The sequence below is a fragment of the Gastrolobium bilobum genome, unplaced genomic scaffold (genome assembly GCF_033153095.1).
Source record: "Gastrolobium bilobum isolate Gb01-03AN ecotype WA unplaced genomic scaffold, APGP_CSIRO_Gbil_v1 utg3209, whole genome shotgun sequence".
Taxonomy (NCBI): domain Eukaryota; kingdom Viridiplantae; phylum Streptophyta; class Magnoliopsida; order Fabales; family Fabaceae; genus Gastrolobium; species Gastrolobium bilobum.
In genome coordinates, this window is record NW_026899772.1 from 245,245 (window position 1) to 271,554 (window position 26,310).

The 26,310-nt window shown below is 34.5% G+C and overlaps 3 protein-coding genes across 3 annotated transcripts; 1 reads left to right on the forward strand and 2 right to left on the reverse strand.

Annotated features, from left to right (window-relative positions):
- Positions 1-6,008: 6,008 nt before the first annotated feature.
- On the forward strand, positions 6,009-18,319 carry LOC133293341 (mediator of RNA polymerase II transcription subunit 33A). The gene is made up of 12 exons (XM_061491891.1): positions 6,009-6,323; positions 8,274-8,384; positions 9,404-9,751; positions 10,081-10,397; positions 10,493-10,584; positions 11,330-11,690; positions 12,961-13,171; positions 14,769-14,883; positions 14,977-15,138; positions 15,631-16,285; positions 16,537-16,743; positions 17,052-18,319. Exons 1-12 carry the CDS (start codon positions 6,046-6,048, stop codon positions 18,167-18,169), a joined length of 3,975 nt encoding a protein of 1,324 aa, XP_061347875.1. The 5' UTR covers positions 6,009-6,045; the 3' UTR covers positions 18,170-18,319.
- A 1,263-nt stretch (positions 18,320-19,582) lies between these two features.
- LOC133293387 (uncharacterized) lies at positions 19,583-20,486 on the reverse strand. Its single transcript, XM_061491959.1, has one exon. The coding sequence runs from the start codon at positions 20,428-20,430 to the stop codon at positions 19,948-19,950; it is 483 nt and encodes a 160-aa protein (XP_061347943.1). The 5' UTR covers positions 20,431-20,486; the 3' UTR covers positions 19,583-19,947.
- Positions 20,487-22,759: 2,273 nt separating this feature from the next.
- LOC133293306 (uncharacterized) lies at positions 22,760-26,310 on the reverse strand. Its single transcript, XM_061491853.1, has 8 exons — positions 26,161-26,310; positions 25,812-26,073; positions 25,626-25,722; positions 25,112-25,529; positions 24,698-24,992; positions 23,890-24,424; positions 23,145-23,683; positions 22,760-22,815 (listed from the first exon to the last, which is right to left on the reverse strand). The coding sequence occupies exons 1-8, from the start codon at positions 26,308-26,310 to the stop codon at positions 22,760-22,762; spliced, it is 2,352 nt and encodes a 783-aa protein (XP_061347837.1).

The window sequence follows — 26,310 nt, forward strand, 5'->3', positions numbered from 1 at the left end:
ATTGTTTTTTTCTTTTGTGATTAAAAGATTATTGATTCGAATTTGGAAAATAATTTTTATGAATATGCAAGATTAAGAATGCATACAAGAATTATTCTTACTTCTATCTTTGCTAATTGGAATTTGATGGAAAGTTTATTTTATTTATTTATTTATTTTTAAATCCTTAGGTTTGCCACTAGCTTCCACGCAGAGAAAATTCAGGGGATAATAAAATTCTTTACGTTTTAAATTGGCTTATTCCATATAAGCTCAATTATGCTTACTTGCCTTTGCCGTCTTGGTTTCGTTAACAAGAGTGCCTTTGAAAGTCTCTAAGGATCTAAACAGCGAGCTTAAAAAAACAGAGAACTGAATCAAACTATTTATTTTATGTTCCTCCTAATAAAGTTATGACTAAGAATCATGAAGACTAATTTATGGTCCATACCCTTTTTTGTATCCTCTATGTTTCTAATCCCAAATTTTTCACCTTCAAATCAGATCGTACCAACTGTGATTCTCAAATGGTGCAGTTAAAAAACCATAGTTTAATACCGTGGAGATGTTGCACCCGAAGAAAAAACTTATTCGTCATCCATACCGTTGCTTTCACCCTGCCGTTTAGCAAGAAAATGATTGTTTATTAAAATTCCTTATAATAATAAAAAAATTGATATTTTAAAGAGCTTAGTTAAAACTGGCACTCTTTTTTATTTTGGTAGAATTTTTTGATTCCGAAATCAAATCTAAACTAGGTAAAAAGCTGCATTGCATGCACTTTGACCTACCATCGTCCTTTTGGGCTTTGGCACCATATCATGGCTCTTTGATCAAATAGGAATCTTTGATTAATTTGATATTTGATTAAAATATATTACCGTTTGGAATTTTCAAGTTAGCATCTCTAAATCTCACCACCATCATTTAATTTTTTTCGAACCCAATTCCGTCCCACTCTCTCAAGAAGTCTTAAGCGTACCACCTTTAAGATTCAACCATGAAGTCTTGACAGTATCGTCTTTTCAGATCAAATGCACTCAGGGTCCTCCCAAGAAATTGTGGAACCAAATTGATCAAATCTCGTGTTTCGGACATGCCAATAACAAGTTCATCGTCCGTAGGAAGATTGATGATCATTGTAATATCCTCAAGTGTCATAGTAACCTCTCTCGTAAACATATAAAATGTATGAGTCTTCAGTCTCCATCGCTCAACAAGAGCTATGACTAATGAACTATCAATCTACAAACGGTAAAATATTAATCAAAATACTATCTAATTATATAATTACACATGTCAAATATCAAATTATTATCTCATTATGTAATTACATAATTATCTAATTACACATATCAAATATCTAATTATTATATAAATATCTAAACACTCATGTTTGTTATTATCTAAATATTCTAATTATCTAATTATTAATTCTCTATATTACACATGTCATGTATCTAAAAATTATCTAATTATCTAACTACATAGTTACCTAATTATTATTTAATTATTATATAATTATCTAGTTACACATATCAAATATCTAGAATAACATAAAAAAATATTGCATCTAATATGTCCTAAATAATTAAAATAGTCATTAAAAAATAATCATTATATATTTAAATTAAGTAACCCTAAACATAACCAAATTTTAATATGCAACAAAGTTGAAAAAAAAATTACTTACCTAATTAATTAGGTTCACTTTTTTTTTTTTTTTTTGATAACAGGTTCACTTTTTTTACAGTCAATATAGACAATTTATCTATATTGAGTCTAAAAAGACGTCGTTTTGATGCAAAAATTAAGGTATTTTTGTAATTAAAATTTGTTTTAGGGTTATAATAGTCTTTTTTAATTTTAATTTTTACTTTATCAACCCAAAACGACGTTATTTTGAGAGCGAATGTAAATAACTTATCTACATTCAATGTAGAAACATTAAAGCCAATTACTTAATTATCAAATATCTAATTATTATGTAAATATCTAAATACTCATGCTTTTTATTATCTAAATATCTAATTATTATCTAATTATATAATTCTCTATATTACACGTCATATATCTAAATGTTATTTAATTATTATATAATTATCTAGTTACACATATCAAATATCTAGAATAACATAAAAAATATTGCATCTAATAAGAAATAAATAATTAAAACAATCATTAAGATATAATCATGATATATTTAAATTAAATTAAATTAAACATAGCCAAATTAAAATATGCAGAAAAGTTGGAAAAAAAAGAATACTACTTACCTTAGTGCTGCGCTTCGAAAAGCTGAGAAAACTTAATAATATACCAACTGGTTGAATCAACTGCTCTTTGACCACAAATTTTGGAGTTGCTTCCCTTGGCCAAATTCCCAGATGCCGATTTGAAAAAAGAGAGAAAGAGATATCAAGAATGAGAAATGAGAGAGATTTGAATGAGAAATGGAACGCGGTAGAAAGGAGTGAATTTTGGGTACCACTGCCCTAGGTACACCCTTTCCCCATTTAGAAAATAACAAGGGTATAGAGATAAATAAATAAAAAATACAGGATATACATGGTATTAAAAATTTTTTATTTTGAAAGATGTGGTACTGAATTCAGTACTACCGTGGTATTAAAAAAAAATTCGGTAGAAAGACAGGAGGTAAAAGAGTGGGTGGTAAAAAAATTTGCTTTTTGTTTTAAGGGGCTCGGATGACTGAAATTGTGCCACTTGTCATGCCGTCTGAGTTTCCAAGAGGGCGACACTTACAAATAAAAAAATAAAATAAATGAGTTCCAATAGGAGAAATTGGGTTCAGAAAAAAATACAAATAAAGTGGCAATTTAAAAGTCAAGGACCCCTATGTGATGAATGAGCCACCATATCATAGATCCCCTTTATAACCAAAATAACAAAAAATAAATTATAAGGAAATGTAGTCTAACTTAAATTAATCAATTCATGCAACAAATAAGATTAAAAAATAAAGAAACATTTGAAACTTTTGTGATAAAAATTGTAAATTGTAAATTGTTGGGTTGAAAAGTTAATTGTTATCAAACACATACTAAAAATAATTATATCTATTAAAAAAAATTATTGCCAAATTAAAAATAAATAAATTTGTGTAATGCCTCTGCTATTTACCAATAAATTGGTAAAATATATTTTGATTTATCCTTCGAAGCACTTTAAACATCAAATTTCTTTATTTTTATTTTTTTTTGTTTCTCATAGGCATTCATATCCATTTGGATGAGACTAATCTCTTCATAACGTAGAGAGTAAAATTTTTTATCGGTGGCCTCAAGGTGCTTCGGTTAGGATTAAATCAGTAAATTTTCAACTATAATAGTCCATTCCTCGGACACAACCCGCTTACCAATCATGTTACTCCTTAGAGATTTCAAATTTCTTTATTCAATACATTAGTTTTTACAAACTTTTCTCAACAAATGTGATATTAAAGTAGAGAGTATATTATATTTTCTAAAACAATAAGAATGCATTATATTATAAGAGTAACAACGCCAAAAATTTTATTTCCCGAAACAATGCAGCTTTAAGAAAAACGTTGAATTTAAAATTGATTAATTTCAAGTTTGGGGATGAAATTGACAAATATATAAAACTAAATTTGTAAATTTATAAAATTAATTCTTGTAATTATCTTAAATATCGCAGTTAAATTATCTTAGATGTTTTACAGTTAATTCTACTGATCTGAATAAACTACAATAAACCTACAAAGGGTTAAAGCCCAAAGAATAGACCCAAGTACATATGGGCCCATGAAATGCACAATATCTCCATCGCGCAAAGGATCGGAAAGCGCAATAGCCTTATTGCACCTAAACCACCTTATATGACTTAAAAGCTAAGGAAGGACTCTATAACAGACAAGGATTCATCGCGCCAAAATGGAATAAGAAAAAAACATAGAGAAAAGAGCATGTTGATTATATGGAAAGTCAAGGGCAACCATAATTTTTCGTTTATCAAGGGTAAGGATATCATCGCTGACATAATAACCTCTATACGAAATGCTGACATGAATAAAAAAGGAACGGTTCAAATACCATTTACTAACATTACCAAAAACACTGTGAAAATACTTTTACGGGAGGGTTTATAAGCCAATACACTGAATACAGCTCCAGCTTGCCACCACTCTAAGAAGGCAGCCTGACATATAGATGTATAGTCAGAAAGGCACTAGCTGAGAACAGATAAGCTTGCAGCCCATAAACAGTCAATCAGAAGACATACCGCCTACCGAAGGCAGCAACAGAATACACAGGTAAGATCATCTAATTCTTGTAAGAACACTATATTAGCCTAGCATTGATACTGATTTGAACTTCAGAGTGTCATTGTAAGTACTCCAGCCAGATCCATCGAGCCAAAGAAGTTCCACATCAATTAACCACAAAGCAGACATCAACAACCTACGAAGCACTTACCCATTCCAAAGTCTTCATCAATCAACCGTGTATGATTTGGTCTGGACCATATTAGCCGGTCTATATTGTTTTGAACTGATCACCTACTTTATGGAACAAGTTGATAAAATGTTATTATAAATGTCATTGCAAGTTCTATCCTAAAGTTACTACCATCCCAATTTTGGAACGAGACAAAATTATTTTCTCTTAAACTTTTAGTTACCAAACCATAACTTTTTCTTTTCCCTCTCAAAATCAACTTTAGCCTTTAAGCTTTTTTGGTATGGATAGGTGTTGAACCACATGGCGTTGTGGTCCATACCGCTTTCCAAAAGGCCAATGAAAAGCTGCTAACAGATCAAGGCACTAGTCCTCACCTACCAACATGTCCCATTCATGAGTTGAAGAATTAACAAGAGAAATATGAAACAGAGAAGAGCAAATGAAAACGCACATTTTCTATTTATAAATGATTGAATGTGGACATTGTGGAACTCCCAAACTCGGCTTCTTATCACAATGGAAGAGTGGGGATAAAGAGGCTACCTTTCGCATTCAACCTTACCCAAATCCAACCACTTGATGTTTTGGACCCACTTGTGTGGTGGGGGATAATACAGCCACCATGTCATCATCTCTACCTAACGTAACCACTTTAGTTTGGAAACCCCATCAACCTTAAATAAAATAAATAAATAAAAAGCTAAATTGGAAGTTCCAACTAATTTCATTGATTTTTAAATTATAAGAATGTTTTTAGGATTATATCCACAATTAAAAAGTGTACTGGATCAAAGTTTATTGATTCAATCCTAGTATATAACTTTAGTTAAATAGGTGATAATCAAAAATTAATTTTTAATTTTATATAAACAATAAACTAATATATTAATAACAATATATATGAGTAGGCCATGCTAATCAAAATTTCCAAATATTTCACTAGGGAATGCCATTATCCTTACTTCACAGTAGACAACATCATTGAAAATCTAATTACATGTCTCTCCAAATTTTTTTTAACTCAAAGCTTGAATCTATACTTAACAGGTGTTCAGTTGATAACATAAGCTAAATAGGTGAGGAGAGATTATGAGTTCAATTTCTGTCAAATATATTTTTGGAGAAGGACAAAATATTTTAATAACAATTATGTCCAACTCAAAATTACTCTCATAACTGACTAGCTGAAGCTCGTGGTGATACTAAAAAGTTGATTATGTTCAAAGAGGTAATTATATCTTATATATATATATATATATATATATATATATAAATTGATTCTATAATGAAAAAATTAAATACTTATAACCTGACCCTACAATCTACATGACACAAAATGATTAAAAAGTAAAAGATTATTAAGTAGAAGGTAGAAAGTTAATGAGGAGTTTAATAATACAATATTACCGTCGAGGCTTCAAAACGACAACGTACGAGTGTGCGTTTACTTTTTTTGTCACGATCCTCGACGAACTCGGTACCTGAACACGAAATTCCTAGTTTACCCCTGGCCGGTTTGACTTAAATAACAAAATCCAACCCAACATCCCTTTGTACTTGTTTGTGTTTAGCGTATACATATGTTCCTCCTCCGATTGTAGGAGCGTATTCACCGCCGGACATGGAGGTTTCCGGTCGAAGCAGCAGCCCCTTGGACGGCGTGGCGGAGCTGACGAAGGCGGCGCAGCAGAAGGGCAGTGATCCTCTGGTTTGGGCCATTCAGATGTATTCGAATTTGAACTCGGCGGGAGAGTCTCTTCCCTCCGTGGAACTCGCCGAGTTTTTGGTGTCTTACATTTGTTGGGACAACAATGTTCCCATTCTCTGGAAGTTTCTAGAGAAAGCATTGATGCTCAAAATCGTCCCACCTATGCTTGTTCTGGCTCTGCTTTCTGTCAGGTTTTTTTTTATCTCTTCTTTTGAGCTCCATATTCAATTAAGAAAAAAAATAAAATAAAAATTGTTATGGATATGGATTTTCCTCTTGTCTTTCATTATAACATTATGAGTTTGCCCTATTTTGCTATGTTTTCATTTTCTATGCCATGCACTGTTCATGGAGTTCTTTCTTCTTCCTTTTTTTGTTTTCTTTGGTTTATTCAGTCATGCCCTTTTAACGTTTAATTCTATTCGGATAACTTTTTTTTGTTACTGTGTATGAGCATAATTCGAGTATAGCATAGCTCATATGTTTTTTTTTTTTTTTTCTTAAATTCTTAGATGACAAGTCCAGTTCGTGTTGTTTAATGAGAAAATTGTAAGAAGTGAGATTTTGGGGGTGATTTCGCATGTCTTATATACCATATAACACTCTCTTGTCCTTCCAATATTGGATCGGACTTATAGGTGTTACAATATTAAATATGAACCACACCTTTATCTCAAATTAGTTTGACTTGGCTCCATTCCATCAACCAAATGTTTAGTATGAGAATATTGGGCAAAGGAAAGGAATAGTAAATAAAAAAAATAAAAAAGAAAAATACAAATAAATAAAATAAAATAAGGAAAAAGTTATATTTACAAACTTTTTGTTTACAAATTACACTAAGTATGACCGGTCATACTTCAATCAAGAGTGTATGACCGGTCATACTTAGAGTAATTTGTAAAAAAAGTTTATAAATAGATCATTCTTCATAAAATAAAGTGAAAATAAAGATAAACAAAAAATAAAATATAAAATAAAAAACAGATAAATAAAAATAAAATATAAAATAAAATAAAGAGAAAAACAATTAAATAAATAAAGAAATAAAAGAAAAATATAGAAAAACGGACAAAACAGGACACTGAACTGAACATAGAAAGAAAAACTTTGGGTCTTTCATCCTCAGTGCTAACATAGAAAGAAATGGAGGTTACAAAATATTTATAATTTTGAGTTATCCAATTTTTTTTTTTTTTTGAGTTATCCTATTTTATATTCTTCTTCTTCTTTTTCCTGCCTTCCCTCTCCAAATTCAAATACGGAAACAACCTCTTTAGAACAAAATGTAGAGTAAGGCTAGGGACAATGGTTTACTCACCCCTACCCTTGCAAGCCGGAATTTCATGGGGTTATTTTAATTTTTAGCAATCAAATTTGTAGAGCATTTGTTTATTATATAAGTGCTCTAATGCATTTGCACGATCTTGTGTTGATACAAGCTATTTATATGTAATACATTTTTTTTCTTGAAATTAATTGCGTTCACAAAGAAAATCTGGTAACTGGTAGCAGTTTAGTTTCTCTTAATAACAACCAAGCCTTACTCTCCCCATGTGGCATTGGCTACATGGATTCTAGCACGCCATTGTGCTCAACCCTATATTATCATGAAGCCCCATGCATCCTAAACCTAAATCCTTCTTAATATTCTCTCATCACTTCTGTTTTGGTGTCCCTTTACTCCTCTTTGCTGGGACATCATCTGTTATTGGTTTTTGTATGTCCTCTTCTTTCATGACCAAACCATCTTAAATAGTTTTCTATAAAAAAAAAAAAATCTTTATAGAAGCCACTTCAACCTTCTCCCTAATAATAGCTTTCTTAGCTTTATCCATTCAGGTATGCTCACTCATCAATTGCAGCATTCTCATTTCTGTAACCTTCATCTTTTGCTCATGATTGCCATTCACTGCCCTGCATTCTGATCATAGTGCTGAGTTGTTTAATTGACACTACACTCTGGGTCTCCGGGTAGGCCAGTATTTTTGATTTTTTTTTTTTTTATCACAGTTTGATGTTGGATAGGGGCATGTTTATCTGCCCAGTTTGGAACAAAGTATATATGCCTGTGTTCCCTGATCTATTGCTTTTTTGGTTTGTCGATCTGTCAAATTGATATTTTTATTCTTTTTTGGCAGGGTTCTTCCATGTAGACATGTTCATCCTGCAGCATATAGGCTGTATTTGGAACTCCTCAAAAGACATGCTTTTGAGCTTAAATCTCAGATAAGCAGGCCTGATTATAAAAAGTAAGCTTGAATTGATATAGCACTTCTTTTTTAATAAATTTCTTGCTTCATCTTGTTTATACCTTTCAAATTATTTTTGCTGTGGGGGTTTTATCATCTCAATCATATTCTCTTCTTTGACAATCTATACAATTTTCTCTGCTGCATTGATGATTGATTTCTGAAAACTGTTCAGTAATTAAATACACTACTATGCTGTATCACATTAACTCCTTTTTAGTTGGCATTAAAGTGATCCAAGTCTGGCAACTGTAATTTGATTTACATATGTGATTATTTTTGTGCCTTGTACTTAAAAATATTTCCTAAGCAATTAACCCATGCCAACACTAAACCCTTTTTTGGATAAACACTAAATTTTATGTATGGTACAGTATATACTTTCCACAGACATTTTAACTTTACTGGCCTTTGTTAAAGATGTAAAGTTGTAAAGTCCTTATGCTCATCACAAACTTGGCTACACGTTAGGCTGTTGAAAAGGTACTGAACCATCACAATGAACACCTTATTTTTATCTCTCATGGTGTTTTTTGATTAGGAATATGATGAGCACAGGTGTTTGTCAAGTGTAAATGTATGTATTTATGCATGTTCAGGAGGTTCGTGCTGATGAAAGACTTGATACATGATATGAGCTTTTGATCCAACAATAGACGTGTATGTGTTTTGTGTGTGTGTGTGTGTGTGTATAAGGTCATTAACTTATGGCCCTCTTCAATTCATCTTATTATGACTGAATGCTGTAGCTTAGTTCACTTTTTTAACCATAATACTACATTTAACACCCTTCTGTGTTAGTATTCTGTGATATGGTTTTATTATTTGCTAATATATTGCAGATGACAGTTCAAGTCTGAGAGATTCTTTCTAATTGTTGGGGTCGTTCTTACTACCCTAATTTTTTTATGGTAAAGATTAATGGTTGAGATAAATATGAACTCCTAATAGCAATAGGTTATTGTGTCTAGCTATGCACTTTGGTCCTTTGTTAACTTCTCTGCTTATGCTATGGACAGGGTCATGAAATCTGTAGATGCTGTTCTTCATCTTTCTCACATATTTGGCATGACACAAAGTGAGCCTGGCATTCTGGTGGTTGAATTTATTTTCTCAATTGCCTGGCAGTTGCTTGATGCATTGTTGGATGATGAAGGTTTGCTGGAATTTACTCCTGAAAAAAAGTCTAGATGGGCAATACTATATCAAGAAATGGAAGTGGATAGGCATGATAATTATACTGAGAAAAAGACTGACCAACAAGAGAAATTGCAAAATGCAAATACTGTTATGGCTGTTGAGATGGTTGGGCAGTTTTTGCAGGATAAAATATCTTCAAGGATTCTTTACTTGGCTCGCCGAAATTTGTAAGTATATGTTATCCTTGTACTTATTCTTCACATTTTCAGTCTAATTTTACTGATAACATAGTCAATCAGAATCTATCTGTTTATTCTGAAATTTCCTATATATTTGATTTGGTGTATGATTCCTGATTTTTCATTTTCATTTCTTTTTTTGGGTTAATGAAATGATTTCAAAAAATTCATGGAATTATATGTTCTTCTACACTAATTATTGTAGTGATTTCACACGGAATTTTTTCGAGTCATGATATCAGCCAACCACATTTAGTGGGATAAGGCTTGATTATTGTTGTTTATATTTGTTCAGCTTTTTTCTTCCATCTTGTCAGGCCTGCACATTGGCTAAGTTTTGTTCAGGGACTGCAGCTGCTGGGAACAAATTCATTAGCATTGAGAAAATCAAGAATAAGTCCTGAGGCACTTCTGCAATTGACATCAGATACCTGTATGGTCTTGTCTCGAGAATGCAAAACAAGTTCACAGCAGAAGTTCCATAAAGTTATGGCTTTTGAATACCTTTCTTCTTCAGCATCACTTTGTCATGGTTCAAGTCATTCTGCTCTTTGGATTCCTCTTGATTTGGTGCTAGAGGATGCAATGGATGGCTATCAAGTTAGTGCAACAAGTGCTATTGAAACAATTAGTGGTAAGACTGGGAATAACTGTTGGAATAAAATGGTAAATATTATCTTTTTATCTTTAAATGAAGTACTCGGAGATGAAATTTTTTGTTTTGTGTAGGTTTGATAAAGACTCTCCGTGCAATAAATGGCACGTCTTGGCATGACACATTTTTAGGCCTTTGGTTAGCAACTCTTCGTCTCGTTCAGAGGGTAGAACTCTTTCTCTGCAACTCAATGTGTTTTCCTGTGAAGTTTTTGTTTTAAATATATCTTGTCTATCATTTGCTTCTGGTATTCATTATGAGGTTTTTGGCCTTAGATCCCTTGCAGAGCATATTTTATTATATTTTAGCATTTGTTTGGTCTTCTGATAACTAGCCCAGCTGTTGTTTATTCATTTGTTTACAATTGTCTAAATTGGAAGCTTTAGGATAAAGTTGACTGGTCTGATTTGTCTTCGTGTTGGTCTATATTTCACTTTACCATTCACACCTGTTTAAGCTGCTGATTACTGATATAACGAGTTTCACTGGATCTAAGGATTCAGCTAACTACAAAAAGGGAGATACCGTTACCATACAAGAAATGCATTGTTACGTCCCAGAGAAGATCTTAACCAGAATCTTTAATGCAAAACAGAGGAATCAACACAAAGAAAGACAAAACAGGATCTTTATTATTCAAGAACAAACTTTGGTTACAAGAGCCCTTGCTCTTCACAAGGGAGACACTCCCTTCAACACTAAGATATCACTTAATCTCACTCAAATACAATATTTCTGAATGAATCCCCAAAAGACCCAAACAACCTATTTATATCCCCATTATAAAAGTCCCTCTTTTACCCATGTAACTAACTAACTAATCTAACTGACTGCCCCCTGTGTTCCCTTGTATTTATGTTCGAAACAATCAGTGGTTTACTCCTTTCATTTAACCATTGATATATTTATAGGAAAGAGATCCTATTGAAGGCCCAATGCCTCATCTTGATACTCGTTTATGCATGCTCTTGTGTATCATACCTCTCGTTGTTACTGATCTTATTGAGGAGGAGGATAGGACACCGGTTGATGAAAAGGACAGTGGTCCTACAGATCACTGGAAAGAGAAAAGGGTTGCAGGAAAATGTCGCCATGATTTAGTCTCAAGTCTCCAGGTATTAGGCGATTATCAGAGCTTGCTCACTCCACCTCAATCTGTTGTTGCTGCTGCAAATCAGGCTGCTGCAAAAGCAATGCTGTTTGTTTCTGGCATCACTATAGGGAGTGCATACTTCGACTGCCTCAGCATGACAGAGATGCCAGTTGATTGTTGTAAGTGATATTGCTCTCACTGTCAATCAGGAATTGTATATGGATCTTCAGCAACTAAAGTAACTTCTATCATTATTGAGGATGTTGTTTTGCATTTGCTAATTCTATGTGTGATTTTCTTCCTGATGTTTCACATTCTGAGATGAAGTATAACAGTCAAAGATGTGTGTGATGATGTATCTGATTGCCGTGAAAGTAATCTCTATTATCTAATTTAAGTGAATTTTCTTTTTGGAAATTATATTGATTATGGAGCAATGGAAAAGTTTGGGATAAAGGTGTTGTTGATGTTGTTGTATGGAGCAATGGAAAAGTATCAACAACAGGAAGTTTTGCAATAGGCCATCACTTTAACATAATGCTTTGAATATGTTATTTGTAACTGAGTCTGCTTTTGTGTTTCTGATTCTGTTCAAATCACATGAGGTTTACAGAGGTTAGCTTCCAAAGTCCTTTTGAAAGGTGGTAATTTTCTATAATGCAATGTGGTCTAATTACCTTCGTCTCACTCTTGTAGAGGCAAATGGATTATGTTATTTGAATCTATGGAGACTCTGCAGTAGTAAACATTGTCAAGTGGACTTCTACAATATGCTTAGAATATCTTCTTCTTTTTTCTAAAAAAACAATGGTGAAGAAGCCTCCTGGAGCATAGAAAATAGCCTAGATCATCCTTTGAAAAGCATTATGTGCCTTTTAAGACACTATTGATGATACATATAATTGAGACTGATTTCCACTGTATTTGTCAGACTAATTATGAATTTTCGTTTTAATATTATAAGCAAGAATAATGACTGTACAAAAGTGGAAATAATCTTATTTGGCTAGAGATTTGTAACAAGCTAATTCATGACAGAGTTGGATCGTGTAAAATCTTGTCTCTCTCTCTCCAGGGGTCCTGTATTCCGTTAAATATTTGATTTAGCAATTCACTTTTACCGAAGTTGATCCTGCATTTTGTATTTGGCAGTTTATTTTGTAACATGTTTTCTTCACATCTTGCTTCATTCATGAGCTATATAATTTTGGAAAATTTTTCAAAAAAGGATCTTGGTAAAAATATTTCTAAGTTTGGAATATCTAGCCACTCAACAAGATAACAACGACATTCAAAGGGCAGTTAATATGTAACCATTATTGACCTAATTAACTTCTTGAGTGGTTAATTTTTTTTCTTTTCTGAAGGGCAAAATTTTTACCAAGAATTCATTCTATGTAATTTTCCATATTTTTTTTTTTAAATTTTAAATTATTTCTTCTCTTTCAGCTGGGAACATGCGTCATCTGATAGTTGAGGCTTGTATTGCCCGAAATCTACTGGAAACATCTGCATATTTATGGCCAGGTTATGTGAATGGACGTATCAATCAAATACCTCAGTGTATTCCGGCTCAAGTACCTGGCTGGTCATCATTTATGAAGGGAGCCCCACTTACATCAGTGATGGTAAATGCTCTGGTTTCAAGTCCTGCTACAAGGTATGATCTCATATTTGTTTATTCAGTCAACTGATTCATTTACCTATTTAGGTGTACATTCTAGAACTCGCAATTTTCTAAATTTATGCAAAGGTATTCCCGTAAAAAATTTATTTTACTTCCGTCTGTGTACTGTGTAGGCCTATAGCCACCATGCCGTGATTTTTATGAAACATGTATAGAATCAATTCAACCCAAAAGTTTAAGCTGTTAAGTGAAGGCCTATCAATGGTTTATATACTTATTTAATACGCCCTCTTACACAAGAGTCCACTGGACATGAAAGGTGGATAATGCACAGGCCTACCTACTTGTGCTAAGAAAATTTCACAAGAGAAAGTGGGTTGAGACATGGTGTCGGACTCACTTGCTACGGTTGATGTAGCTTAGCCCATTGATGGTGGTCCCCTGCCATGGGCTCCCTTTGGACCCACCTGACAGTGGTATCAAAGCTGGGTTGGACTCGAGCTAGTCAGGTGTTTGGCTAGAGGTGGGTTGAGTACCTTGGGCCTGGGGTACTCGGTTGAGGGGGAGCATATCAATGTTGGGTTTCACACTTGAAGGGGAGATTGTTGGGTTATTCAAGTGTGATTAGTCCCACATTGGTTAGTAATGAGTTAAGTAAAGTGGATACAAGTGGATGGACCCATGAATCTAATACCTTAAGGTTTTGGGTCGAATTGGTTCTTTACATGATATCAGAGCTTCACTGACCGTAAGGTCACGAGTTCGATTCTCACTACCCCCCACTTGTGGAATCAAATAAGCAAAAGGTAAAACCAAAAAAAAATAAAATAAAATTGGGCCTATGCAATATCCACGTTTCAAGTCCAAATAGTTCTTACTTGAGGGGGTGTGTTAGAGAATAATATAAATAATTAAAAAGGCTTTCACCCAATACCTTAAGATTTTGGGTTGAATTGGTTCTTTACATGGTATCGGAGCCTCAGTATCCTGGGTTTGATTCTTGCGGCTCCCCATTTTTTTGTGTGGAATTTCTTAGGACAGATAGGCTGGGCCTGATGCATTATCCACCTTTTAACCCAATGGACTCTCTTGTAAGTGGGCATGTTAGAGATATATAAAAAACCATTAATGTAGCCTCACCCAATAGCTTAAGTTTTTAGGTGAGGGCCTCTTTAATGGTTTTTTATATATCTCTAACACTTGTTACAAAACACATTTGGAAGCTTTTATGTTCTACGTTCCCGGTCTAAAGAAGCCAGGAGGTTGAAGATGATAAGCTTTTTAATGTGAATAATCTATATGTTAATTTGTATCGGGGATATGTATCATTTGGGTGAATTGAAGGTTTTCTTTACTTCAGTCTCATGTTTAATGCATCTGTCACTGTATGGATGAATTAACATGCTGAAACATGAGATAATTTGCTCAATATAACAAGAGTCAATCATAAACTAAATTTATATTAAGAATGACTATAAGTGGGTAGGCTTTAAATTACTTTTTAAAATTCCGTGGCCTGGTCTTCAGTTTTTCTTTTTCTTTCCTGAAGCCAGGTATGTCAGATGCTCTTTTTTGTAAATTTACCAAAAAGGTAAAGCAACTGAATTTACGCTCCTGGATTTGATGGAAGCTTAGCAGAGCTGGAGAAAATTTTTGAAATTGCAATTGGGGGATCAGAAGATGAAAAGTTATCTGCAGCTGCCATTCTTTGCGGGGCTTCCCTAATTCGGGGATGGAATATACAGGTAGTGAAGTTCGTCAGTAGAGCATATGAAAACTCTTACACCTTCTTGACTACCTTCCCATCCTAATAGAATTTGAATCTCTATGTTATGCAGGAGCACACTGTTCATTTCATTCTTAGGTTGTTATCTCCACCAGTTCCTGTAGAGAATACGGAAGGAAACAGCCATTTGATCAATTATGCCCCAATACTAAATGTACTCTTTGTTGGAATTGCATCTGTTGATTGTGTTCAAATATTTTCGCTCCATGGCTTGGTAAGTTTAATCAATCCCTAATTTAAAGTGTTATGAATAGAACTTGTAATTTATATAACTGAAGGATGGAGTTCGGCTCCTATAACAGAGGAAATCCTCTGAAACAGAATAACAACCCAAGGGCATTGGGCAAACCTCAGTGCACAATGACTCCCCGACTTTGGTAGGTTATGGGTGAGGGCTAATTGTACATAACCTTACCCTTACATTTTGCCAAAAAACTCTTTCCTAGATTTGAACCTGTGACCTGTCTCCTAGCCTATTTATGATCATAGTTTTATATAGTACATCATCTTTCTTAAGATATGAAGCTATATAAGTATATGTAGCCAAGAGGTGAATCTGAATTTAAAATTTTGGGTTTAGGCAGGTAAAGCAGGTGAAAAAAAGAAATAAAGGATGTACTCACTTTAATAATATTCTTAAATGCATCGTTTATTTTTTCATATCTTTCATGTTCTATAATTAATGCATTCCCAAATCTCTGACCAGGTTCCACAGCTCACGTGTTCATTGATGCCAATCTGTGAAGTATTTGGGTCATGTGTGCCTAATATCTCAGGGACACTAACATCAAAGGAAGAAATATCTTCCCATGCTGTGTTCTCAAATGCATTTATTCTTCTTTTAAAGCTATGGAGATTTAATCGTCCTCCTCTTGAATATGGAATTGGAGATGTACCCACTGTTGGTTCTCAATTAACTCCTGAATACTTACTTTTAGTGCGAAACTCCCACTTAATGTCAGCTGGTAACATCCACAAAGATCGAAACAGGAGGAGACTCTCAGAAATTGCGAATTTATGGTCACCAAATTCTGTATTTGTTGACTCCTTTCCAAAATTAAAAGTATGGTATCGGCAACATCAAGCATGTATAGCTTCAACGCTTTCTGGTCTTGTACATGGAACCCCTTTCCATCAGATTGTTGAGGGGCTTCTTAACATGATGTTCAGAAAGATTAGTAGAGGAAGCCAGACTACTATTACATCTGGAAGCAGTAGCTCGTCTGGACCTGGAAATGAAGATGCCTCTACATGGCCAAAGTTGCCTGCTTGGGATATTCTTGAGGCCATTCCCTTTGTAGTTGATGCTGCTCTCACAGCCTGTGCTCATGGAAGACTCTCTCCACGTGAGCTGGCAACAGGTATGTGTGTTTTGATCAGATAAATCCAAGGAACACACCAAATAGCTTGTAGAACTCATGATTTATAAAGTACTGCAAAGAGTCTAACTGGCCGTTGGCAAACCTCAAAAATGTTATTCGTTTTAGGTTTTCGAAATTCTCGTTGATGTCTTTTACCTCTATATATTGAGCAACCAAACAAGTTCATGTTCATGTAGATGTTCCTTGATGTACACAACAATATCATAATACCAGAATGCTTTTCTTATCAGGGCTTAAAGATTTAGCAGATTTTCTTCCTGCATCTCTGGCAACCATAATAAGTTACTTCTCTGCTGAAGTAACTCGGGGAGTTTGGAAACCTGTATTTATGAATGGAACGGATTGGCCAAGCCCCGCTGCAAATCTACTGAATGTTGAGGAACAGATCAAGAAAATATTGGCTGCAACCGGTGTTGATGTGCCTAGCCTTGCTCCAGGTTCTCTCGTTGTTATGACCCTAAATTCTGAATAGTTTTTTTCTTTTCTTTTTTTGATATAATCCTGACTTGTAATGCATTTTCGAAAGAGACAGTTTACATGTACAAGCCATGTGTTTCAGTACTGCAATTTTGTCCATTATATTAAAAACAATCTGCATCCATAATATAATCTTTTACATTGCTTGATCTGAGCATTAATGCCCAATTGTTGTTTAGGACATGTCTTCCTCCTTTATCTTCCTTTTCTCTTCCAACATTATTAAATTGTTATTTAGTATAGTGACCAATGGTCATCTTTTCCACAGGAGACAGCTCTCCTGCCACACTTCCATTGCCCTTGGCAGCCTTCACAAGCCTTACCATAACCTACAAAGTTGACAGGTCATCAGAGCGTTTTCTTAATTTGGCTGGCCAAGCATTGGAGGGTCTTGCTGCAGGTTGTCCATGGCCTTGCATGCCAATTGTGGCTTCCTTGTGGACCCAAAAGGCAAAACGTTGGAGTGATTTCCTTATCTTCTCAGCATCTAGAACTGTCTTCCTCCACAATATTGATGCAGTAGTTCAACTTCTTAAAAGCTGCTTCACAGCTACACTTGGCATGAATAGATCTCCTATCTCATGCAGTGGTGGTGTTGGAGCACTCCTTGGCCATGGATTTAAGTCCCATTTATGTGGAGGGATTTGCCCTGTTGCTCCGGGAATTCTCTACTTACGTGCTTACCGGTCAATCAGGGATATTGTTTTCTTGACAGAAGAGATTGTTTCCATCTTGATGCACTCAGTGAGAGAAATTGTATGTGGTGGGCTGCCAAGGGAGCGATTGGAAAAGTTGAAAGCAACCAAAGATGGCATAAAATATGGACATGTTTCACTTGCTGCATCAATGACTCGGGTGAAGCTTGCAGCTGCCCTTGGTGCTTCTTTAGTATGGATATCAGGAGGGTTGATGCTGGTTCAACTATTAATAAAAGAAACTTTGCCATCTTGGTTTATATCTGTTCACAGAATAGACCAGGAAGAAAAGTTAGATGGGATTGTTGCAATGCTAGGTGGATATGCACTTGCTTACTTTGCAGTTCTTTGTGGGGCTTTTGCTTGGGGAGTTGATTCATCATCATCAGCTTCAAAGCGACGTCCAAAAGTTTTGGGTATCCATATGGAGTTTCTGGCAAGTGCTTTAGATGGTAAGATATCACTTGGATGTGATTCAGCTACTTGGCGTGCCTATGTGTCAGGGTTTGTGAGCTTAATGGTAGGTTGCACACCGAACTGGGTGCTGGAAGTAGATGTACATGTGTTGAAGAGACTTAGCAATGGATTGAGGCAGTTGAACGAGGAGGAACTTGCTCTTGCTTTGTTGGGTGTTGGTGGGGTAGGTACAATGGGTGCTGCAGCTGAGCTTATAATTGACACTGAAATGTAAAGTTTTTTTTTTTTTTTTTTATTCCCTTTTTCTCTATTATGAGGGCACCTGTGCTTTTTAGGACCACTTTTACATTGGTTAAGTTACATGTTTAAAAGTTGTGCAACGCTTTAAATCAACAGTTTTGTTTGAAAAGTATCACATATGAGAATGGTAAATTTTTTTTATCTATAATGCTCATCCTAACCTAAGGTATGTTTTATCACCATCAGATTTCACTTGGCATTGCTATCAAACCTCGTCTCACAATTGCTAGTGTTATATGGTTTCCTATGTTTTGGCCTTTGTGGCTTTCCTTACCTACAGTCTAATTCTGAACAGCGCATCCAATTCCAATCATTTGATGTTCTGTTTTAACAGCTTTTGCTGCAAGTGGAAAAAACTCCAATCCATAGCAGGGACGAGGAGCTTGCTACTTGTTCATTGGTTTGGTTTCTCCTGAAAAAAAAAAATTCAATTTCATTTCTTCATAGAAGATTTTATAAAAATATTTAAATAGTATTAATTTTCCCTCCATAGGAGAGTAAGTGGAGCGGCATCTTCTATAGAAGAATATTAGCATTTTTGTTATTATTTTAATTTTTTTTGTAAAGGAGCATTTAGTTAATTTTATACAAAAAAATGTCCATGCACTTAACAGTGGAGCCTTCTCTCTGCCTTTTCTCTTACTGTTGCCTTAGATTACCAGGGGTATAAAAAAAAAAACTTTTGATGTGCCAAATGCCAATTGCTAATAAATCATTTGGATGATACATGTGATCAAATTTATGATTAAATCATAATCAGGCACATCTACTATAAACACTGGAAAATGATAAAAGTACGTCTACTATTTTTTATATTTGTTCAATCATAATGTAAGTGTTAAGAGATAGCGTGATAGGTTGTGCTTAAGGATTTTTTAAAACTTAGATGATAATACTTAAGCTCTGTTGCAACACCTCTCCCCCATGTTAATAAAAATTAAACAACTTGTAGAAACTGAAGATGTATATGAAGATGAAATTCATGTTACTGTCTAAAATATTGGCGTATGGATATAAAATTTGGACTTAACATCTCAGAAATGCTAATAAATTTTATTTTTTGAATTTAGCAAGAAAGACTGAAACTCCAAGTGTAGGTGAGAAATATGAGAACACCATTTACCATGTGAATTTTTACGCATTAAAATCATGGGAAATACTACTGAAAGGAGATTGATATCTTATATGGTAGAGAGAAAATGAAAATGGATGTCCCACCATTAAAAAAAAAAAAAAAAAAAAAATTACAAAAAAAAAAAAGGTGCAAAACTCCGAGAGAGAGGAGAGAAGTTATCTCGTACATGAGAGTAATAAAGTCCTAAAATCATTATCTAACATGCACAAACATTTTTAAAAATAGATACATTTCTAACTCAGACCCAATTTACAATTTACAATTCACATTAAACTATAGCAAGAAGCCAAGAATAGCTCTGTTGCTCCGCAACAAGAAGACAATGCTATCAGGTTAGGAAGCATACCTGTGACTTGTTCAGTTGTACAGGATCAACTAATAAGAGCACAAATAAAGATCTAAATCACAATCATCATCTAACCCATTCATTTACAATCATGTGACCCATCTGTGAATATTAACAATGGCATCAATATCACTAATTAATTTACTCCAACATCCCTTCATTATGATTTCAAATTAACTTAAAAAAACGCAATCAGCAGTTACAATGTTTAAAAAAAAAAGAAAGAAAAAAAGATAAACGAAACCATGGTCACATTTGGAAAAGTTAAAAATCACAAAGAATTGTAATTTTTTGATGCTGTCTTGAGATAAATTTCAAGAAAATTTTGGAGGCACTTCATTCTATCCTTGATGGCTTGAACATCAAGCTTAATAGTTTCCAAGCCACCTTTGAGAGACCGAACAACTCCCAACAGATTATCCAACAAAGCAACCTCGTTCGTAAAATGTGTCTCTTCCTCATCGGGGGCATAAATCAGCTGCAACTCAAAAGCGTTCATGTCTTCCATGGCCTTCGATGCCAGATCCGTGATGTCCGTGAATGATCTATGGATATGGTTCTTCACAAATTGAGGATCCACCAACAAGGATTTCCACCACTTGCACACGCACCCCAATTGCAACGGATTGCTCACCTCAACCCTAGAGAGGATTTCGATCATCAGATCCTCCGGAAGAACCACCATGTCGCTCGGTGGCGTCGCCGTCATGGCTTCAAGCATCATGCGCCGTCTCTTTCGCGTCACCACGGTCATGGCTATTTAGCGGTAGAGTGAAGCCTTTTTGATCTTTGTGTTTTCGGCTTTCTATGTTTCCGTTCAATTGCTTCGTTTTAGGGTTCCGTATTTTCGTTAGTTACAAAAAATTTGTAAATTATTACACCACTATTTACTCAAAGTAGTTGATTACCGGTGCGATGCACGCAGAAAAAAGAAATCGATTTGTTTGTCCTGTAAACGAATTAATAAGAAAATCAGTTTGTTCGTATGACATAAACGTGTAACTTTTAAGGTAGGAACAAAAAAAGAATATAATAATTTAAATACAGTAAATTTCATGGTTGACAACAAAATCTCCATTAAAAAAATCTAAATGTCATGTTGATAGCAATATAATAAGAAATATGCCCAACTGATACTCACAACAGTTGTAAAATATCGTCCGCCATGCACTATTGGTATTTGCTGCTATTCGAAATGAATCATAAACAATAATTGGAAAAGAAAAAATTATTGAAGAGAATTATATAGTTTATGGCAGATGAATAATTCAGAATTACAATGAGAAACCTTTGACTCTGAAAAATGACAAGGGAATAATATACTGATTGTGCTTCGAATACTGAATCTGCATAACAATAAAAAATTGGCAGAAAAATAGGCATAACAACTAAAGGAAATCAACAAAGAAGATTAAAAAATATTTCCTGATAAAAAATTGAGATCTTACCTGATACCAAACAACAATGTTATCTCTTTGTAGAAATAACCAAGTATATTACACTAATCTTTGAAATACTTCCTTGTAGACGATGTTAAAGGTAGTATTTGTAACACAACCATTTTCATTAAGTATCAGCATCTTCAATCCATGTTTGCTCTTTACTCTAGATAGTGCCACATATAATTGCCCATGAGTGAAGACATGCCTAGGAAGATAAATGCCAACATGAGACAGCGACTGTCCTTGACTTTTGTTGATAGTCATCGCATTATCTTCTTTGGAAGTTTACTGGAAATGTATGACCCGATGGGCTGATCGTCATTCTAGGGATTAACACAGTATCTCCTATATTGTTTCCTGTAAAAACAATTGCCTCAACAACATGATTCCCCAACTTTGTAATAAGTAATCTCGTACCGTTGCATAAACCTCTTAATTGATCAATATTTCTCAATAGCATCACCGGTACTTTAACCTTCAAAGTTAATTTATGATCAGGAATCCCCGAACATGAGAATGTTTTTAAGATATCAGGGGAGATTTTGTCATCCTCAAGAGATGAATTTTCGTCTTGTTTCAAAACCTTATCTGAACTCAAAAATGTCTTTTCTTCACCTGGAATCACAACCATTAGGTGCTCGTTTAACATGGCAACATCGGACTACTTAGGAGTCAGAAGAGCATGTTCTTTAAAGAAAGTAGGATCTAATATATTATCCATCAGATTCGGGTAAACAAAATCAACAATATCTGAAAGTGGGTCTTTTGAACCTTTGATCAACAATTCATCTGGAATTGTTATAATAGATTCTCCATCAACATCATTCCCAAGATCACCATCTCCTATTTTAAGCAGCCACTTAGAAAATTCTTTTATTTCTAACAAATTATTAGTGCTACTTCTAGAATTGAGACGTATGTTCTTGGTCAAAGATAACAGATGACAATGGGACTATAGATAGGAAGAATTGATGGTTGCATGAACTATATCTTGTCTACTGCCATTTGGAATGAGAGATAATATTTGCCGAAAGTCACCTCCTAGAACGACAACTTTTCCACCAAAGGGCATATCAACACAGCTGGTATCATAAAATCTAAGAACATCTCTAAGTGTTCTATCAAGAGCCTCAAAGCAAAATTTGTGTACCATCGGTGCTTCATCCCAAATGATTAACTTTGTTTTTGACAACAACTCTGCCAAAGTAGAATTTTGTTTTATATGACATGTTGAATCTTCGGTGATCTGTATAGGAATACGAAATCTAGAATGTGTCGTACGTCCTCCAGGAAGAAAAAGTGAAGCAATTCCGCTAGAAGCAACATTAAGCACTATTTCAGCTCGAGATCGAACAAATGCTGACAAGGTGTTCCAAATAAATGTTTTTCCAGTCCCACCAAAGCCGTACAGGAAAAAAAATCCTCCTTTACCTGTCGAAATAGCTGAAATTATTTTGTCATAAACAACCCTCTGCTCATCAGTGAGTGAATTCAGTAGTCTGTCATGCTCTTCTTTCAAAGAGAAACTGTCATACAACAATTCATCCATCACCAATCTGTTCTGCATATCCAATAAAGATTCACTGATGATGCTTGGCATGGATGGGTAATCAGAGGCATTTACCGTTGCTTTGCAACACCTTATCGATTTCTGCAAGGGTTATGTGTTTTTATAGAATCCTCTGTAAGCAAAGCATCTGAAAAATATTGAAAAATACAAAAAAAAAAGGATTAACAAAGACAAAGTTGGTGAGGAGAGAAAAATAAAACAAAATTATGAACAAAGCAGAGGGTGTGAAACGTAACGAATTTTTTTAACCAAATATTAGAATAGGACGGTGTATAATGTATAGATGTAATTTTATTATGAAGGAACAAAAAATGCTCACATTTTTTCGAAGGTCAAGTGAATTAAACATAAGCAAATTGTTTGCATAAATGAATGCACGATACAGAACGACAAGAATATTAATTATAGTGCACAATACACATAAATGAATGCACAAAATTTGTTCCGGACAATTACCTTCACGTCCAATTCTTTGCCTATGCCGATAAAGAACATCGTTAGATAGTAATTCCCAGCATTTTTGGAAAACATTTTCAGGCTTGTTCATTGAGTTACCAAATAACAATAAGGCAAACAGATTTCTCAGATAAGTTGCTGACCCCCAAGAACTTGCCTCCTTAATTGCATCAATGTACTCATTGTCATCATCCAAAAGCCCCAAAGAATAGCAGGCATCCTTATATGTAGGAAAAAGCACCCCATTGACCGTTCTCAAATCTTCATAACTTGCACAACCCTTTTGAAAATTAAGTAAAGTTCGGAGATAGGAATCTTCTCCATTATTGGCAGAAAAATGATTTATTCTTCCAATTGAAAATCCTTGTTTTCTGGGATGCCATTCATGCATACTTTCTTTATATACAAATTGAGTTGGATACTCTGCATAAGTAAGATTCCTACCTTCTGGATATTTTTTATTTGCATCCATCCAAGACTCGAACATTGATTGTCTAGACTCCGCCTTAGTCTTGACATTGGTTATTGAAGCATGATCACTAAAAACAATGCTTTTTTCATTGGGTAGGTGAAATGACAATCGCTGAATAGGGGGAATCTGTAATGAATCTCAAATTTGAATATTCTCCAAGCAGCTTCTCATGCGGACACATACCTATCATATATAAGCAATAAATTCAAATTAAGTTAGAAAAAGGTTATTCGAAGAAACGAAAGGAAACATAACCGATATGAATTCAACAACCTGCAATCATAAAACATTTTGATTTCATCATCTGAATGATTTATAGCAGCTGTCACCTTGTCTTTCCCTTTATGGATGTATTTAAAGAGATATTTAATGGCACTACTCTGACAAGTATATTCAACATTGATATGCGTTTGATATTTTAGAAGGAGTTTTGCATTATACGGCACAACATAACGGTTATCAAGTTCAACACCGTTCTTTTTGACAACACTCCCATCATTTCTTCTTCTATAATGAGGGAATCCATCATCATCAATAAAAGTACGGGAGCAGAACTTCTTGGGAAATTTCTTTGAACAATGTCCGTTCTTCATGCAAGGAGACTTGTAATTGTCAGGACCACAGGGTTCATGCATCATATAACTAGTGACAGCTGCAAAAAGTGAAGGATTGGAATCTTTGTTAGGAATCTCAGCTGAAATCAAATTATCAATGTCAAGTCCAGTATTAGGCTTTTCGGAGGGATGCAAGAAAAGTAGAATATGAGCATGAGGCAGTCCACGTTTCTGAAATTCAACTGTACAAACATCTGTTACATTAAACAAACAGACAGAGTTAGTTAAAATCAATAAAATTGGTTTTTTTCGATTTTTATTTTGAATTTTTTTGGTAGGATACATAAAATTGTGATCCGGTTTGTCCAATTATTTTCTATATATCAATGTGTAAAATTTTCTCATAAAAATCAAAAATAATAATCTCAACAATACACTTACGTGCATTAACTATGCCAAGAACATGTTTAAATCATGTAGCAATTCGTCCAATTTGAACTTGAATACTCGGCAAAGAATATCAGGACCATCTTCAGCGTTGAGTTTTCTTGCCTTAAGAAATCTGGTAATCTCTGGCCACTTAGGATTGCAGGTGATCGTTATAAACAGATGAGGATATCCAGCCCAACGGCAGATTGCAAAGGCATCTTTACAATTCTCAGCCATATATCTAGGTCCGCCTGTGAACGAAGAATGAATAATGATACGCTTTCCAGTGTTTATAGCTTCATCTTCACCCCTGTCAAATGCATTTTTAATATTTTTGTATAACTCTGCCCTGAGATGACTCTGGTTATATCGAATAAAATTCAGCCGATCAGACTAAACCATAGTGTAACATCAACCAAAAATTGTTGAAAAAGCTTCCTTGAGTGATGGAGAACTTGGGACTCTCCTGATCTCATTTGAATTCTGAACGAAAAGAATTCTCGCATGCTAACAGTGGATCTTGGATTAGTCCTACCATGGGATGTATAAGATCGCTCGACATCATCACGATAACCATCTTCACTATAAGGAAATAACAAAGGATACTGCAATCCAAGATACAACGGATGCTTGACATCTATACGCTGCAAAACTATATCTTGTGTCTCAACAACAATATCCCTATCACCCAATGCGCTGTCTATATCCCCAACAATAAGAGCAGCAACTTCTGACGCAGACGAAAGATTATAAACTCTGCCATCACTGCCACGCTTTCGAATAAGCCTCAACTTCACTCCAGTAAAGTCATTGTCCCTATATCGATCTCTAGCGTACCTAAAAGATTGAGCAATACTGTTGTGTTTATCCAACATTTCCTTTAATGATAGGACAATATCAGGATCAAGCATATCTTCACTGTTTATCGAACTGCAAGAATAATGTCATAAAAATAAGTAAAAAATAAATGAAGAATAATGTGTTATGCCATCGCTGCATAACACATAACAAATAACCAATAGATACCTGAGGTTATCAAGCTCCACGACAACCATTCTTGTCTTCCTACCGGAGATAATATGCTCACGAACTTCTCCTATTCCAGAGACTAAACCGATGACATCTACACATTAAGGATGGTTAGACAGATGATATCGTCACACAAACAACAAAAGCATGACTTACAGCATGAACAGGTCAAAATCTACAAACCTACTAAATAAGGGGAATCAGAAAACTCTTTCTCTATAACGTCAAAATCTACAAAATCAAATCCATTGGTGGGAATAGCAGAATCAATAGTGGATTTTACATCAGTCCTCAAGTTGAAAGACAAACGATAATCATGCTTAGTTGGCCTGAAACTACCAGTATTCGAACCAACTCCAAAAATTTTTATGAAATAAACTTCTCCTTCGTGAATTTTTTTACGGATATGCAAAGAACCCTTGATAGCAGCGTGGATCCTTCCACCCTACAAAACGCATGCATAGATTAGTACATTTTAAAAACATGGACCGCAAACCAACAGTAATATCAAAAACAAAACAAAAACAAATACCTTTTCATCTAACAGAATCATCTCTACGTTGTCGTCAAATTTTTTTTGCTGAAAATTAGGAACCTTCCATGTTCTAACAACTCTAGCCTTAATCTTCCACTCCTCCTTAGTAGGATTAAGATCCTTAATAAAATCATACTTAGAATACAT